Source organism: Pelodiscus sinensis, chromosome 4 (genome assembly GCF_052426305.1).
Source record: "Pelodiscus sinensis isolate ZL-2025 chromosome 4, ASM5242630v1, whole genome shotgun sequence".
Lineage (NCBI taxonomy): Eukaryota > Metazoa > Chordata > Testudines > Trionychidae > Pelodiscus > Pelodiscus sinensis.
In genome coordinates this window covers 95,619,130-95,633,915 of record NC_143055.1, presented here as the reverse complement: position 1 = coordinate 95,633,915, position 14,786 = coordinate 95,619,130, and the positions used below count along the sequence as shown (strand labels likewise).

At 47.8% G+C, this 14,786-nt stretch overlaps 2 protein-coding genes across 3 annotated transcripts in view; both read right to left on the bottom strand.

The window, feature by feature from the left end:
* The window catches only part of LOC102462772 (cilia- and flagella-associated protein 337-like), a 69,530-nt gene that overhangs the window by 16,226 nt on the left and 38,518 nt on the right, over positions 1 to 14,786 (bottom strand). For both annotated transcript variants that reach the window (XM_075929869.2, XM_089778003.1), the window contains 4 exons: positions 13,954 to 14,013; positions 13,567 to 13,729; positions 8,500 to 8,589; positions 1,725 to 1,783 (listed from right to left, as the gene is read on the bottom strand). In XM_075929869.2, coding sequence (XP_075785984.2) covers positions 1,725 to 1,783; positions 8,500 to 8,589; positions 13,567 to 13,729; positions 13,954 to 14,013 — 372 coding nt within the window. The remainder of the gene's footprint in view (positions 1 to 1,724; positions 1,784 to 8,499; positions 8,590 to 13,566; positions 13,730 to 13,953; positions 14,014 to 14,786) is intronic.
* On the bottom strand, positions 5,278 to 8,397 carry LOC149524553 (uncharacterized). Its single transcript, XM_089778004.1, has 2 exons — positions 6,407 to 8,397; positions 5,278 to 5,858 (listed from the first exon to the last, which is right to left on the bottom strand). The coding sequence occupies exons 1-2, from the start codon at positions 6,648 to 6,650 to the stop codon at positions 5,488 to 5,490; spliced, it is 615 nt and encodes a 204-aa protein (XP_089634130.1). The 5' UTR covers positions 6,651 to 8,397; the 3' UTR covers positions 5,278 to 5,487.

Here is a 14,786-nt window from a genome sequence, read left to right as displayed (position 1 = left end):
GAGCTTGGGGCAGGGGACTGTGGTGCAGGAGTGGGTGTGGGGTCTGAGAGGGAGTTTGGTTGAAAAAGGAATTGTGATCTGAGGCAGGAGAATGGGGTGAAGGTTTAGGAGGGGGTATGGGTACAGGAGAGGACTCTGGCCTAGGGGAGGTGTGTAAGAGTGGGTGCAGAATCTAGGAGGAAATTGTGACCTGGAAGAGGTAGGAAGAGAGGTACTGAAGTTTTGGGTGGTGGCCTGGGGCAGATTGTTGGGGGAGGGAGGTAATGGGGGCCAGAACCAAGCTCTGGCTGTGAGGCCTTTACCTAGGTCGTTCCCAGCCAGCAACCCTACAGGAACATGAGGCTGCTTGTCTGGGGCAGTCCCAAGCTGCTCCATGTGGCTCTGCTCTGGGTGGGAGGATGGGAGAAAGGAGGAGGCTTCATATGATGCCCCTGACCCCAGCAAAATTTCTCAGTTTCTATTGGCCAGAAACTGGCCAGTGGGAGTTGAGAAATTTTGCTGGGGGCAGGGGCAGTGCACAAAGTCTCCTCCCTCCCTTCCCAGCATCCAGAGCAGAGAGCAGCCAGTCTTTAAAGCAGCTGTAGCTGCTCTGTATTAAGGGTCCTGGCGAGGTGGCTGTGGGCTGGATCCAGCAGCTTGGTGGGCCAGATTCAGCCCGCTGGTCACATCTTGCCACCCTTGGCATAAATAGACAAGGGAGATTCAATGAGATCAATTCACCCACCAATAATATATTCCAGCACTATCTACTATATATTTGAGTGAGCTTGTGTCTTTCTGTGTGTCCATTCATCCATCTGTGAGTCCAATTATTCAAGAAATCCTTAGAGCTAGAACCACCAAATTTGGTATGCAGCTTCCTCTTATCATACAGTAAGGTAAAGGTTTGGTTGTGCCAGGACAATGGGATGTGCATAGAATGTGATTTTTTTTAAATTAAAGGGAAAGGGAGGGCTATGATAGCAGGGACAGTTTGGGCTTGTCTAGACCACACAGAAGATTCGAAAGAGGATATGCAAATTCCACAGGAATTTGCATATCTTCTTTCGATCTCACTTTCGAAAGCGGAGCTTTCAAAAGTGAAAGTAATTGGGATGCACTTTTTTTTTGGCAACCCCCCTTTTTCCAAAAGCCGTGTAAACCTCATTTTTTGGGGCTGCCCTGACTACTTACGCTTTCGAAAGCAGAGCTTTCAAAACTTCTGTGTAGTCTAGACATAGCCTCATACTCCCAAATGACTAGAGTGCAGGGGGGCAGCAAGTGCCCCGGGTTGGCCCTGGGGAGCAGATGGCAGCTGTATAGTGCAGCCTCCACTACCTTAGGCCAGCCCTGGTGAGCAGCTGGTGGCCACCCCTATCCCCTAACTCTAACTACTGAATCCCTGAAAGACCTGAGCAACATTGGGTAAAACTTCTAGTACAAGAATAAATGCTTAGTAGCAAAAGAACACAAATGCATATGAGATAAAATTCATTACAAGATTTGCCATTTGTGATAGCTGCTTAAATAAGGGCGCATAAAAGACTATAAATAATTTCTCAGTTAAATCTCCATCTTAAACTTCTATAGTCTACAAATACCAATTTGGTCTCTCCTTTAAAAATACAGGTTAAAATTACTGATCCTTCTTGTGTCCAACATAAACATTCCTTTCATCAATCAAAAACAATATTATCATCAAAAGTACCCAGTAATTTTTGTGAAAATAGGTAATCAGCACTTACTCCAACAAAATAAGCAAATAGCTTCCCTTCTCCAAATATATTCCAAAACGTAATATAACCTGAAACACCAGAGAACATAAGAAAACATATCAACCAATTATATAGGAAACTAGTTTCCTAATACTTTTAATTGTAAAATTAAAAACAATAATGACAAAAAAGTTGTAAACCACCAGATTTCTCTCATAAATACATAACTCTAGGGCATGGTGGATTCCATACCTGTCCTCAATGGATAAACTGTGAAAAACACACACACACACACACACACACACACACACACACACACACACACACACACACACACACACACACACACACACACACACTTATCTAAGACCAAATAAAACAAACAAATCAAACCTACTAACTTTCCTACTGCATAGCCCATATATATCTTAACTTCCTTTCCCCAACCCTGTACTTGCCCTTTACCTTATTCCAATACCTATCATAGTATTATAGGTAACTTGGAGTTCCTTGAATCAGCGTACTAAGGATTTTACCAAGAAGACTGATGGGGTACATCTAGACTACAGGCTTTTTTCGACAGAGGCTTTGTTGACAGATACTGTCGACAAAGCCGCTGTCGAAAAAGAGTGTCTAGACTGCATTACGCGGACTGAAAAATTGATCCGCTTTGTTGAAAAAGAGCATCCAGACTGCCAGACACTGTCGACAAAAGAAGGCACCTGGAAGTGCTTCTGGCAGGTCACAGGGGGAGCCTTAAATTCCAGGTGCTGCTGCATGCTCTTTGCAGAGATGCGTGCTTAAAGGGATCCTCCTGGACAGCCGTTGTTCTGCTCCTGCTTCTGGCTTGCCTACCTCCCTCCTAGAGGGAAAGCAAAGTTGCTGCAGTTCTTGCTTTGGTTGCCCTGCTTCCTCGGACACCACAGCAGTTTATTTTCAGGTTTGTTTTTGTGCTTTGCACTGTGTTTTTGGCCATGGAGCCTGAGCAGCCCCTGGGCAGGCGACGGCCCAACACTGTGATGCTGGAAGTTCTGCTGCATCTTCATGAAAGCATCATGACGTTTGTGGCAGAGCTGGATTCAGAGCCCAGCTTTGAGCCCCTCACTCAGGCTGCAGCCCCACTGCCCTTGCCCCTGAACTTATTCCTGGAGAGGCGAGTTTGGAGGCTGGGCACAAATTCTGACTGGTGAGAGCGGCTTGTTATGGAGCAGTGGGACGATGCCCGGTGGCTCCGAAACTTCCGGATGCGGAAGTCCACCTTCCAGGAGCTCTGTGCCTAGCTTGCTCCTGCCCTGCAATGCCAGGACACCCACTTGTGGCCTGCCATTTCCCTGGAGAAGCACGTTGCTATTGCTCTGTGGAAGCTGGGCCACTCCTGACAGCTACTGCTCCATGAGACATAAGTTTGGCGTGGGGAGGTCTATTGTTAGGGCCGTCTTGATGGAGGTAAGTCACTCTCGGGGGACAGTCCATGGGGGCGGAGAGGCGGATAAGGGGGACAGTCAGGACCGGGCACAGGGAATGGGGTGGGAGTGGTAGAAGCCTGGCCTCACCCTGTGGTGGTACAGAGGGTATGGGGGGGCTTATCTGAGGGGGGGGCTCTTGGGGTCTGGGAGGGGAGGGGTGGCGGAGCACTTCTCATCAGCTCACGCAACTCCTCTAATGTCCTGTTATGTGTGTTTGTATTTGTCCCTTTCTGCAGGTGGTGACGGCCATCAACTCAGAGCTGCTTCACAGAACTGTCTGCCTTGGAGACCATCTTGGCTGGATTTGCAGGGCTGGGTTTTCCGAACTGCGGTGGAGCACTCGACAGGACTTACCTCCCAATCTGTACACCACCCTATCGAGCAGCACAGTATATTAATAGAAAGGACTACTTTTCCATGGTGCTGCAGGCCCTGGTCGACCACTGGGGACAATTCACAGACATTTGTGTCGGGCCTTCCTCCCTGCTTGGGGGACACGGGCTGATGTGGAGGGCACATGATGCCCGCATATTCCAGAACTCCTACCTGTACCACAGGCTGTAGCATTCTTTCCGGAGAGAAACTATGCAGTCAGGGATGTGCAGCTGCCTACATGCATCGTGGCCGACGTGGCATACCCCCTTATGCCCTGGCTCATGACGTCATTCACGGGACACCTGGATGCGAGTAGGGAACTCTTTAACTCCTGCCTGAATCGGACTCGCTTCCAGGTGGAGTGTGCTTTTGGCCATCTGAAGGGCAGATTTGGATGCCTGCTTACTTGGCTGGACATGGGGGAACACAACATCCCCCATATGGTTGCTGCATTCTGTGTGCTGCACAACCTAGTGGAGAGGAAAGGGGAGGCCTTCCTCCCTGCTTCGGGGACACAGGCTGATGTGGAGGGGAGGCACTTTGAGCAGCCCCGGACAGCTGCCATCTGGCAAGCCCACTAGCTGGGATTGTGCATTCGAGAAGCAATTCTCCCAAGGAGGCTGATGATTTTCCCCAGTGTTACCAGCAAAGGCGCACTAGTAAACTAAATTTAGTGTGGTGCCAAACAAATGGAAAATGCCTTTGTCCCAGAAGATGGTCCGACCTGGAAACCACCATATCTATCACCGGCGGATTTCTCCAGTCCGAAATAAAACACGGACACGAATGTCAAATTTAAAAGATATATTGACTACAACACAAAGAATAACCCCAGAATACAACACTGCATAAACCAACCCCTCGCCCCAGAAGTGACAGAAGATAGCACAGACAATATAACAAGAGAAACTATACTCAGTCTGTTCTAGGGGTAGATGACAGCCGAGGCTCAGGACCTTCAACCCGCTGGCATAGGCAGCCTCAGGGGAGGAACACTGAGGAGGTCCAAATGTAGATGATGATCTGTCGATGATGTGACAGCACGTGAGTAGCGCGCGCACACACACACGGTGGAAACGGTTCTTGGCTATGGAATAAGGGCTTTCACCGCAGTAATCGGAGTAGAACTAGGTGGTATGTTTGGTTCGGTGATGCAGGTAGCTAGAGCTCACAACACTGGGCAATTGCCACAGTAGTGAACTGAAGCACCCTGTAAGTAGCTAGAGATGGTGATCTGTCCCGAAGTAGGTCCCAGCCTTCACCACGGTCCTTAAGAACAGGCGGACGAACCGAACCGAATGAGCGAAGATGAACCAACCCGATCTCTTCAGGGGCCTGAACTTATAAAGATCCCCAGGCGGGAAAACAGCAGGAGTGTCTCTAGTGCACAAGGTATGGTGTTGGGTGCAAATTAGCGTTCCTGGTGCAGACTTTAGTGCTGTGTGCAGAGCTACAGTGCCATGTGCACAGCCATGTGCTGTGTGCAGACAATGGTTTTTGGCAGCAAACTCCTTTACTCCTTTGGGTTCCATTTTAATTTCTGTGTGAAATCCAAGACTCCATTTTGATTTCAGTGTCCTTACATTTGTAATGTCCTTGATCTTAATATCATAATTTACAGTCAACACCTGGGCCTTCCAATTGTGGGTTTGCCCCATACCCCCAGTGCCTTCCTCCCCTAAATCCCTCCCGGCCCCACATTCACACGTATGCATTCATCACACACAGACAACAGAGACAGGTGTTCTTGAAAAAGTATTTACAGTTTATTTCACTGTTGGTTTTTTGAAAAACTAAAATACTCTTTTGTTCAGAAAAATAAAGTGTTTGCAAACAAAATAAAGGTGCTTCCCTCAGTGACTCTCACAGGTGGGAAGGAGGAATGTCAACCTGGAAGCGGGGAGGCAGATTCAGGGCGGAGGGTGATGCCTTGATGAAGAGCCCCTGGCACTTTAGCTGCGGAGGTCTTCTCGCAGACGGCCGTGCATGCGGGCTGGGACAGTAGGGGGCTGGGCAGGAAGTGGGGCTGTACCTGGTTTTGGGATGGCAGAGGCTGAGGGGGGAGGAGGGCAGGCTGAGCAGGAGGAGCAGGACCAGGCACAGCAGCGGGGAAAGCAAAGCTCAGTGTGCTGCTGGACAAACTCGTCCAGCAAGCGCCTGCGCCACTTTGCCTCTGCCTCCATCCTCTGGTTCATTGTGTCTTGCAGGACTGAGATGTGCTGGCGCACCAGGTCCAAATACGTGTGCCAGTGCCGACGGGTTCTCTGCAGCCATCTGGGTGGTGGGACAGGTGTGGTGCTCCCCTCCTGGTGAGCTGGTCTGGCTGTGGAGGAGGAGAAGAGAGAAAAGTCATCAGTCATGCATGCTCACACTTCCCCTGAGAGGGCATGCCCTCCTTCTCAGCAGCCAGTGCCTGTCCTAGGGTCAGAGAATGCTTGTGTGTGTCTCAGGAAGGCATGATGTGGCCTGGCCAGCAGCCACAGCCTCCCTGGAGCCCAGAAGGTGTGTAGGCCTCCATTCTGCCCCCTCCCCCAACACACACACCCCATGGCACCACACCTGTCCCACCACCCAGACAAGTGTCAGGCTACAGTTGGGGTTCCCACAGGTTGCTGAGAGGCCTGAAGCTGTGTGGCCATCCCAGCATCCCCAACCCATGCCTGCACCTGGCATCACTGCCTGCAGGAGCAGGTGGTGCCTCGCAGTCACGTGGGTGCAGGGGTAGGACGTCCCTCCCTGAGGTTGGCCACGTGTGTGTGCGTGTCCCCTCCCTCCCCAGGCTATGATCAGCATGAAATGTGACAGTCCTACACCGTGCACTTTGCTCCCACCTGCCCTGCCCTGTGTGCGTTGGACCCTCACAGCACTCACCTGATGTTCCCTCCCCGGTGTCCAAAGTTGTCTGGGAGGCCTCCTGAGTGTGGGCATCTGGCTCCTGGGTCAGGGTCACTGTGCTCCTGGTAGTGTCATCTTCCTCCTCCTCCTCCTGGAGCTGCTGGTCCTCTGCAGGGGTCTCACCCTGGAGTTGCGGCCGCTGCTGCACAGGGGTCTCCAGCCCAGACTCCACAACCCTCTCAGGAGGCAGGGGTTCCCTTGCCCCCAGGATCCGGTCCATGTCCTCTTAATAGGCACAATAGTGTGCCATTTCCCCAGAGCGGGAGCTGCGCTCACGGGCCCTAACATACCCCTGCCGCAGCTCCTTCACCTTGGCTCTGACCTGGTCTAAGGAGCGGGGGTGGTGGCCTTTCCTTGCCAGGCCATCAGCCATTCTGGCATTCAACCTTCCCTGGCTCCCCTCAGCAACAGCTCCTGCTTCCCCTCCCCCCCTTCCTGCCTCTGCCTATGCTTATCAGGTAGTTGACTAATCAATTAGTCGGTTAAATCCCTACTCACTTCTTTCCATCAGTTTTCATGGCTGAGGACTTGAGGGAGATTCCCAATTCTGACCTATTCTTTGTAGGCAACAAATCTGAGGAATTGTCCCAAATCGAGGTGTCATTAAATAAAGAAGGTTTTGGAACAAACTGATAAACTAAACACTATCAAGTCTCCAGGAATAAATTCAGAACTCTTGAGTGAATGCAAAGAACTCAAATGTGAAATTGAGACACTAATAACTGTGGTTTGTAACCTATCCTTTAAATCATCTAGGCTGTGTCTAAACTGGCAATCGGGGCTTTTTTGCGGAAAAGCGCGTCTAGATTGGCCACGGAAGCTTTTCCGCAAAAAGTGCTTTTGTGGAAAAGCATCCTGCCAATCTAGACGTGCTTTTCCGAAAATGCTTTTAACGGAAAACTTTTCCGTTAAAAGCATTTTCGGAAAATCATGCCAGTGTAGACGTAGCCCTTCTGTACCAAGTGACTGGAAGATAGCTAATGTAACACCATTTTTCAAAAAGGTCTCTGGAGGTGAACCTGGCAATTAAAGGCCAATAAGTCTAACTTCAGTAATGGGCAAACTGGTTGAAACTATAGTTAAGAATAGAAATGTCAGACACACAGATGAGCAGGGGGGAAGTCAACATAGTTTCTATAAAGGGAAATCGTGCCTCGCCAATCTACTAAAATTCTTTGAAGGGGTCAACAAGCATATAGACAAGGGAGATCCATCCAGTGGACATAGTTTACTTAGATTTCCAGAAAGCTGTTGACAAGGTCCCTCAGCAAAGGCTCTGAAGCAAAGTAAGCTGTCATGGGATAAGAGGGGAGGTCCATTCGTGGACTGATAACTCGCAAAAAGATAGGAAACAAAGGGTAGGAATAAATGGTAGGTTTTCAGAATGGAAAGAGGTAACTAGTGGTATCTTCAAGGGGTCTGTACTGGGAGCAATCCTTCTTGCCAGAGGATGATGTGAAGACCAGGACTTTAACAAGATTAAAAAAGAACTAATAAATTCATGGAGGATAGGTCCATCAATGGCTATTTAGCCAGTATAGACATGGATGGTGTGGCTAGTCTCTGTTTGTCAGAAACTGGGAATGGGCAACAAGGGATGGATCTTTTGGTAATTACCTGTTCTGTTAATTCCTTCTGGGGCATCTGTCATTGGCCACTGTCAGAAAACAGGATACTGGGCTAAATGGACCTTGGTCTGACCCAGTATGGCCATTCTTATGTTCAGTTAAGACTGCAGGGTGTGGATGCTTAGTTTAGTCCTGTAGTCTCCCATCCTCCGCTGAATGCCATTCTGAGATGAGCCAGCAGTGTGCATTGGCATTGGTATGTCGAGAAGAGGTCACCCCTTCTCTATATACCACACTGTTCAAAGGAGTGCCTGACCCTCCTATTCCCAGTGCCTCCTGTGACCAGTTCTCCTGAACTCTGATGCCAGTCCAGATTGAATGCTGCCACTTGAGAATTCTGTCAGGTTAAAACTGGGCTTTGATTCCATTTCAGATGGGAAGGTACTTCTCTAATACACAGTATTATATTCCATCTCAGCTGCTTTTTTATTTCAACTTTACCTCTGGGTCCACTTGACACTAAAGAAGCTGCTGTCGTCTTCCTTTCTGTCCTTGACTGGAGAAATGTGACTTTGTTGATGAGTAAATCCTCTGGGGGGAAAGAAGTGAAAAAGCATCTGAAGTAGGTCAGACTGGAGTCTAGCAGTGAGGTACATTAGCAGTCATGTGAAACCTACAGTGTTGTAGCAAACATTGTTACACTAGGATGCTAGGTCCTTAAACTGATCCCAGATTATACCAAGCCGGTTTGAAAAGTCTGAACTGACCCTGATTGCATCCACTAAAAGTTCTCTTGCATTTATCAAGTACCATTTCAAACAGTACTGTATTAATCCACCACTAGAGAACTTTTAGTGAACGTCAGCAGGATCTACACAAGTCTATTGATGTGCAACATACTGATACACATTACAATTAACACCACTCCACTGCAGACTAATGCATTGTTTAGACAAGCCCTAAGTCTCTAAACATTTGTGTCTCTTCAGCAGAGTCATTTGCCAGATCTATTTTGGCATGAGAAATGTTAAACACAACATTTCAATATTTTGCAACACAGAGAAATGCAACATTCTAATTTAGAGCCTGATTGTAAAAGGACTGCAGTGTCTGGGCACTTGGAGTGCTAACTCATTGCCTTTCAGTTCTCTAAAATACTATTTATAACCTTTAGTACTACAGAAATAATCTCAACCTGCTTTTACAAACATTGCATGAATTAAGCTGAGGTAGGTATTATTAATGTTAAGTGACTGGCCCAAGGTGACGTGGTGAGTCAGTGGCATAGTCAAAACAGATTTCAGAACTCCTAATTTGAAACTTGGGCCTCAGCTACCAGGCCATGCTGTCTCAGTAGACAATAAGCAACTCTTATGGCCATGTCTACAGTAAGAGATAAGGTCATATTCATTAAGGTTGATTTTTAGCACTCAATATTGTAAAGTCAAAAGGTTCATGTCTCCACTGTGAACAAGAATTTGAGGCAGTTTGAAGTAGCAACTATCAACTTTAAGAGCAAGCAGTGTGGGTAGCTATCCCAGAGTTCCTGCACCTCTTTGAATTCTGGGTTATGCTTCCAGTGCATACTAGGACCAAAACCATGCAGCGGGTGGTTTGGGGTTCATGTCATCAACATCCCACAATGCACTTGTCTCCTCCCTTCCCCTCTGCTTGAAAGCAATGGCAAACAGTCTCTTCATGACCTTTTTTCCCTTGGTTATCTGTGCAGATGCCACAGAAATGGAAGTACAGAACATGTCATGGATTCTGTTGAGCATCAAACCATTATGGCAATCATATTAAGACTCTCTAGAGCCGTGGTCACCAACCAGTAGATCGCGATCTACCAGTAGATCTCGGAGGCTCTAAGAGTAGCTCTTGAGTCCTCTCTGAACTGTGCGCCTGCGCAGTACATTTACATTAGATTTCCTCATTTGAGGAGCAGCTACTCACCGAGCAACAGCACAGGTGAGTAGCTGTGAGGAATGGTGGGAATTTTTTTTTTAAGTAGCAGTATAAGGATTGGGGATAGCAAGTGATGGAGAGGAGGAGAATAGAGAGGGCGGGGCTTCAAAGAAGGGGCGGGGCGGTAGATCTTGGCTTGGTCTGTCATTTAAAAAGTGATCTTGGGTGTAAAAAGCTTGGAGACCACTGCTCTAGAGGCCATGAGCACTTTTCCAAAGCACCTGAGTTGAGCGACTGGCAAATACCATTGGCATTTGATACTCTAGACAAAATGGAATGCCAGTTTTGGTGCCATCAGACAAGCACAGACTTGTGGAACCGCATAGTTATGCGAGTCTGGGACAATCAGCAGTGTCTGCAAAACTTGTGCATGCGTAGGGCTACTTTCATGGAACTTTGGAAATGGCTTTCTCCCACCCTGAAGTGCAGGGACACATAAATGGGATCCGCTCTGGCAGTGAAGAAGTGTGTGGCAATTGCCCTGTGGAAACTTGTAATGCCACACGGATACTAGTCAGTTGGAAATCAATTCAGAGTGGGGAAATCTACAGTGGAGGCTGTTGTGATCCAAGTAGCCAAGGCAATCAATACCCTTTTGCTAGGGAGAGTAGTGACTCTGGGAAACGGAGGACACAGTGGAGGGCTTTGCCGTGATAGGATTCCCTGACTGGTGGGGTAATAGAAGGAACACACATCCCTATTTTGGCATGTGACCACCTCATCAAAGAGTACATGAACTGCCAGGGGTACGTCTCGATGGTGCTGAAGGCTCTGATGGAGCACAAGAGCCGTTCCACTGACATCAACATGGGATGGCTGGGAAAAGTGCATGATGTGCGCATCTTTAGGAACTCCTGCCTTTTCAGAAAGCTGCAAGCTGTAACTTTCTTCCCAGACTGGAAAATTACCATCAGAGGCATTGAAATGCCAACAGTGATCCTTGGTAACCTAGACTACCCCTTGCTCCTGTGTTGCATGAAGCTGTACACAGGCAGGCTGGACCGCAGTAAGAAGCGGTTCAACTACAGGCTGAACAAGTGCAGAACGGTGGCAGAATGTGCTTTTGAGCATTTAAAGGGAAGGTTCCACAGTCTACTAATAAGGTCATACCTCAGCAAATGTAACATTTCCATTGTGGTGGCAGCCTTCTGTGTGCACCATAATATTTGGGAGAGTAATTTGAAAAGTTATAGGGGAGGGTTGCGGGGTGGGGGAGGTCTGAGGCAGAGCACCTAGTCATGGATTTTGAGCAGCCAGACGCCAGAGCAATAAGGAGAGCACAGCAAGGGCCACTGCATATCAAAGAGGCTTTGACAGACCAGATTTGAATGGCCAGATTTGAGAGTCCTGTATGTTACTCTCGATGATGTGGCCCTGCCTTCAGTGTGCCTGCCTGTAAGCTTCCTCCCCACCCCTTTCAAAACAAGCCACAGAGAGATGGCTGTTCAGAAATCATGCATTTTTATTTAGGGAACACAGCAGGGACAGAAAAGGAGTTCATGGCAGGAGCTTGGGGGAAATGATCATAATTGTGATGAGGACAGCCCCTTGCTTTAGGACACATCACTGGGGGTTGAGTTTGAGGCTGTCCTTGATGTTACCCTCCCCCCGTGTTCTAGGGCCCCTGTGAGAAAAAGCTATGGAACCCGGTGAGGAGGGAATGTGGTTCCGCAAAGCTTGGAGGGGGTAGCTGTCCTGGAAGGCCACCATATGATTCATCACATCCGCCATGATCTTCAAGACTCTCCCCTGGCTCTTTACTTCCAGCTCGCTGCATGCTCTCCTGTTTTCATGCTCCACTCATCTCCAACAGCAGCGTATTCCTACACTTGCTGAAGTGCTCCCTGTTCAAGTGGGTGGATTGCATTTGCTCATTAAACATGTTATCCCTATAAATTACAAAAAGAAAACCAACAAATGGTCTGGTAGCACTTTGTAGACATGTAGATGGTATCATGAGCTTTCGTGGGCACAGCCCACTTCTTCAGATGACCGGTCATCGGAAGAAATGGGCTGTGCCCAGGAAGCTCATGATACCATCTATGTTTTGTCAGTCTGTATAGGATAAATTACAAAAAACCCAAATGGTCTGGTAGCACTTTATAGACTAACTCAGCTACCCTCTGAAGCTTCTGAACATGTTATCCCTAGTATGTTTTCCTCTGTGGATTTGTGCCAGCTGGGTAGCTGGCAGAGTTGGAGGAGTATGTAGTATGCTTGCTGCTATTCCCACCGTAATGAAAAGTAAAGGGCAGACTTAAGGTTTTACACTCTACAATGTATCTCCTGTAATCTGTTAGCAAAAAAGGAAGGTCTGGATAGAGACAATAGGCATGTATTATGTACAAGACCAATTCGTTATTCTTTTAAGCAGACACTATGCAGCACTATGCACCTCAGAGTTCTTAGTGGAGCAGCTGGACTCTGTTTGGCAGCAGGTATGGTAAGAGACAGGCCGTGGCATGAGCTGCGGGGGTGGAGGGGCTGAATGTGGTAGTGGAGCACAGCAGGGCTCATTAGTCCAGCACCCCATTTGCCAAGAATGCAACTTTCCCTTCCTGCAGGACCATGGAGACAGGAGGGGGAAGCGACTCTGGAAGCCACAATTCCTTCAAGAATAGCAAATGGAGGTTTACTGCAGAGGCATCAGCTAAAAGCTTCCCCTGCTTCTTGCAGGTTGAGATATCAGTTGTCTTCGAATCACACAGAGTAACAGGGAGCTGATGCTGACTGAATGTGGCCAGAAACCTGGGCCTTATTCTGCAATGACACTTACTGCTGGCTTGGATTGCATGCAGCTGCTCATAGAAGTGTCATATTTACGGCGATGCTCCAGACCATCCATTTGCCTCTTTTGTCTTCTGGTATGACTACCTCAGCTCCTGTATTTTTATGTGGCACTGCTGGGTGTCCCTGGTGTATCCCTTTTCCTTCATGCCTTTTACAGTCTTGGCACAGATGTCCGTGTTTCTTTTGCTGGTTCTTAGTTCTGCAAGAACAGATTCCTCTCCCCACACAACAATGGAGATCCAGGATCTCCTGCATGCTCCACTGCTGTGGCCATTTGCAACAGTGGGAATTCATGGTCAGGTGTGCTGCCTGATCTGAGGTCTGCTCACCACACTGGCCACATAGGAAATTAAATTCAAAATTTCCTAGGGTTTTTTCCTGTTCACCTGGAGAGCAACAGAATTGAAAGTCCTGGCCAGAACAGTCACTTCTTAGCTTCCGGGAGGTGTCCCACACTTTCACAGCCCTGAGTCTGCACTACTGTAAAGTCAACCATGCAATTTAGCGTTACTCCTTGTGAAAAACAGGAGTACCAAAATAGACTTTAACAGCCCTTAAAGCCAACAGAAGAGGCTTGGCGGTGTTGACTTATTGTTTAGAAATTTGACTTAATGTGGCTAAGTTCAACCTAAACTCCCAGTGTAGACAAAGCCTAAGAGGGACTGTCGTAATAGTTTTGGGGAGACTATAAGGAGACATGGCATTTAAGTTATTGCTTTGTGGAACTAAGGGACTATTCATTCTTTGTGATAAATTCTCCAGTATTTTGTTATCAAAGCAATGAAACTGCAATAAAAATCTACTGCTACCAACCTGTCCCATCCTCCATTACTGCGCTGCTTATAGCATTGAGGTGGCTGCAAACATGTCCTGAGATGAGATTCCATATGAGAATTTCACCATCGTAACTAGAAGAGGCCACGAGATTTGGAGGGCAGAAGGACACACATAACACATCATCTTTGTGACCATTTTCCTAGATCATTTGGGCGACAAAACCATTTTTTTTAAATAGTTGTGAAAACTTCACCTCAAAAGTTAGATACGTTACAAGTCTTCCTAAAGAAATGAATGAAACAAAAACAAAACCCATGCTCTAAGAGAAAGTACAGGTAAATAAAAGCAACGTTACAAAAGGAATATCAGTAAGTACTCAATTACACTCTGTGTTCTGAAAGAGATATGGAAGAACTTTCTTACCGCTCTGTCAATCCAATCCATTTGTGGGCATGGCCCTTCAGATGTTTCACTGTGAAGATCCTATGAATAAAGAAAATATGTATTTATCCTCTAGGTATAAATATGTATTTATCCTCCATAAAGTCTTTTTTTTTTTAATTTAAACAAGACTGAAGATATTGTCCTAAGGAGGTACATGGCAGCACCCTGCTGGCTTGAAGTGGTTTTCATCATACACAAGGTTTACAGTCCTGTTCAATGGCTTTCAGCACCCACATTATAAAAATTGTTCCAATGCCACTAGAAGCATGCCATAATGTACAAGAGCAAACTATGAATATCAAAGCCAAATGAGAAGCACTAATAATGCATTAGTGTATTTTCCTGGCTGTGGGAAACGGTGATACAACAGGAGTGGGAAGGCAATATGGTCTAGTAGACAGGGAGTCGGGGAAGGGGCTGGGGGACTCAATGCAGAAATGTGGGGGGTGCAGGAGATTGGGTGTGGAGGAGCTCAGGGCAGGAGGGCTCTCTGGGGCTGGGTTCCCTTCCTGGCTCAGCCACTGTGTCCCCCTGAGAAAGTCACTTCTTAATAATTTGGGGATGTAAGCGACTGGTTGACTTATCGCTTACTCGAGTTGACTACTCACATTTCCCCCCCTTTGCTGCCTCTGTATCAGAGGCAGCGAGGTGGGGGTAGAGGGAAGCAGGAGCTAACGCTGGGGAAGATGGCTTAAAGCCAGTCCCCCGTCCGGCACTGTCTCCGCAGTGCTGCATGTCCTCCCCTACCCCTGTGCTGGTTGTGAAAACACGCTGCCCCGTTGGGACCCTCTGCAGACAGGGGCTGCTGGACC

Bases quoted from the DNA above. Each gene is read 5' to 3' on its own strand.
- LOC149524553 (XM_089778004.1), bottom strand. From the start codon at position 6,650: ATGGACCGGATCCTGGGGGCAAGGGAACCCCTGCCTCCTGAGAGGGTT. The intron at 5,859-6,406 runs GTGAGTGCTGTG...CCTCCTCCACAG, and splicing joins CACCGGGGAGGGAACATCAG to CCAGACCAGCTCACCAGGAG.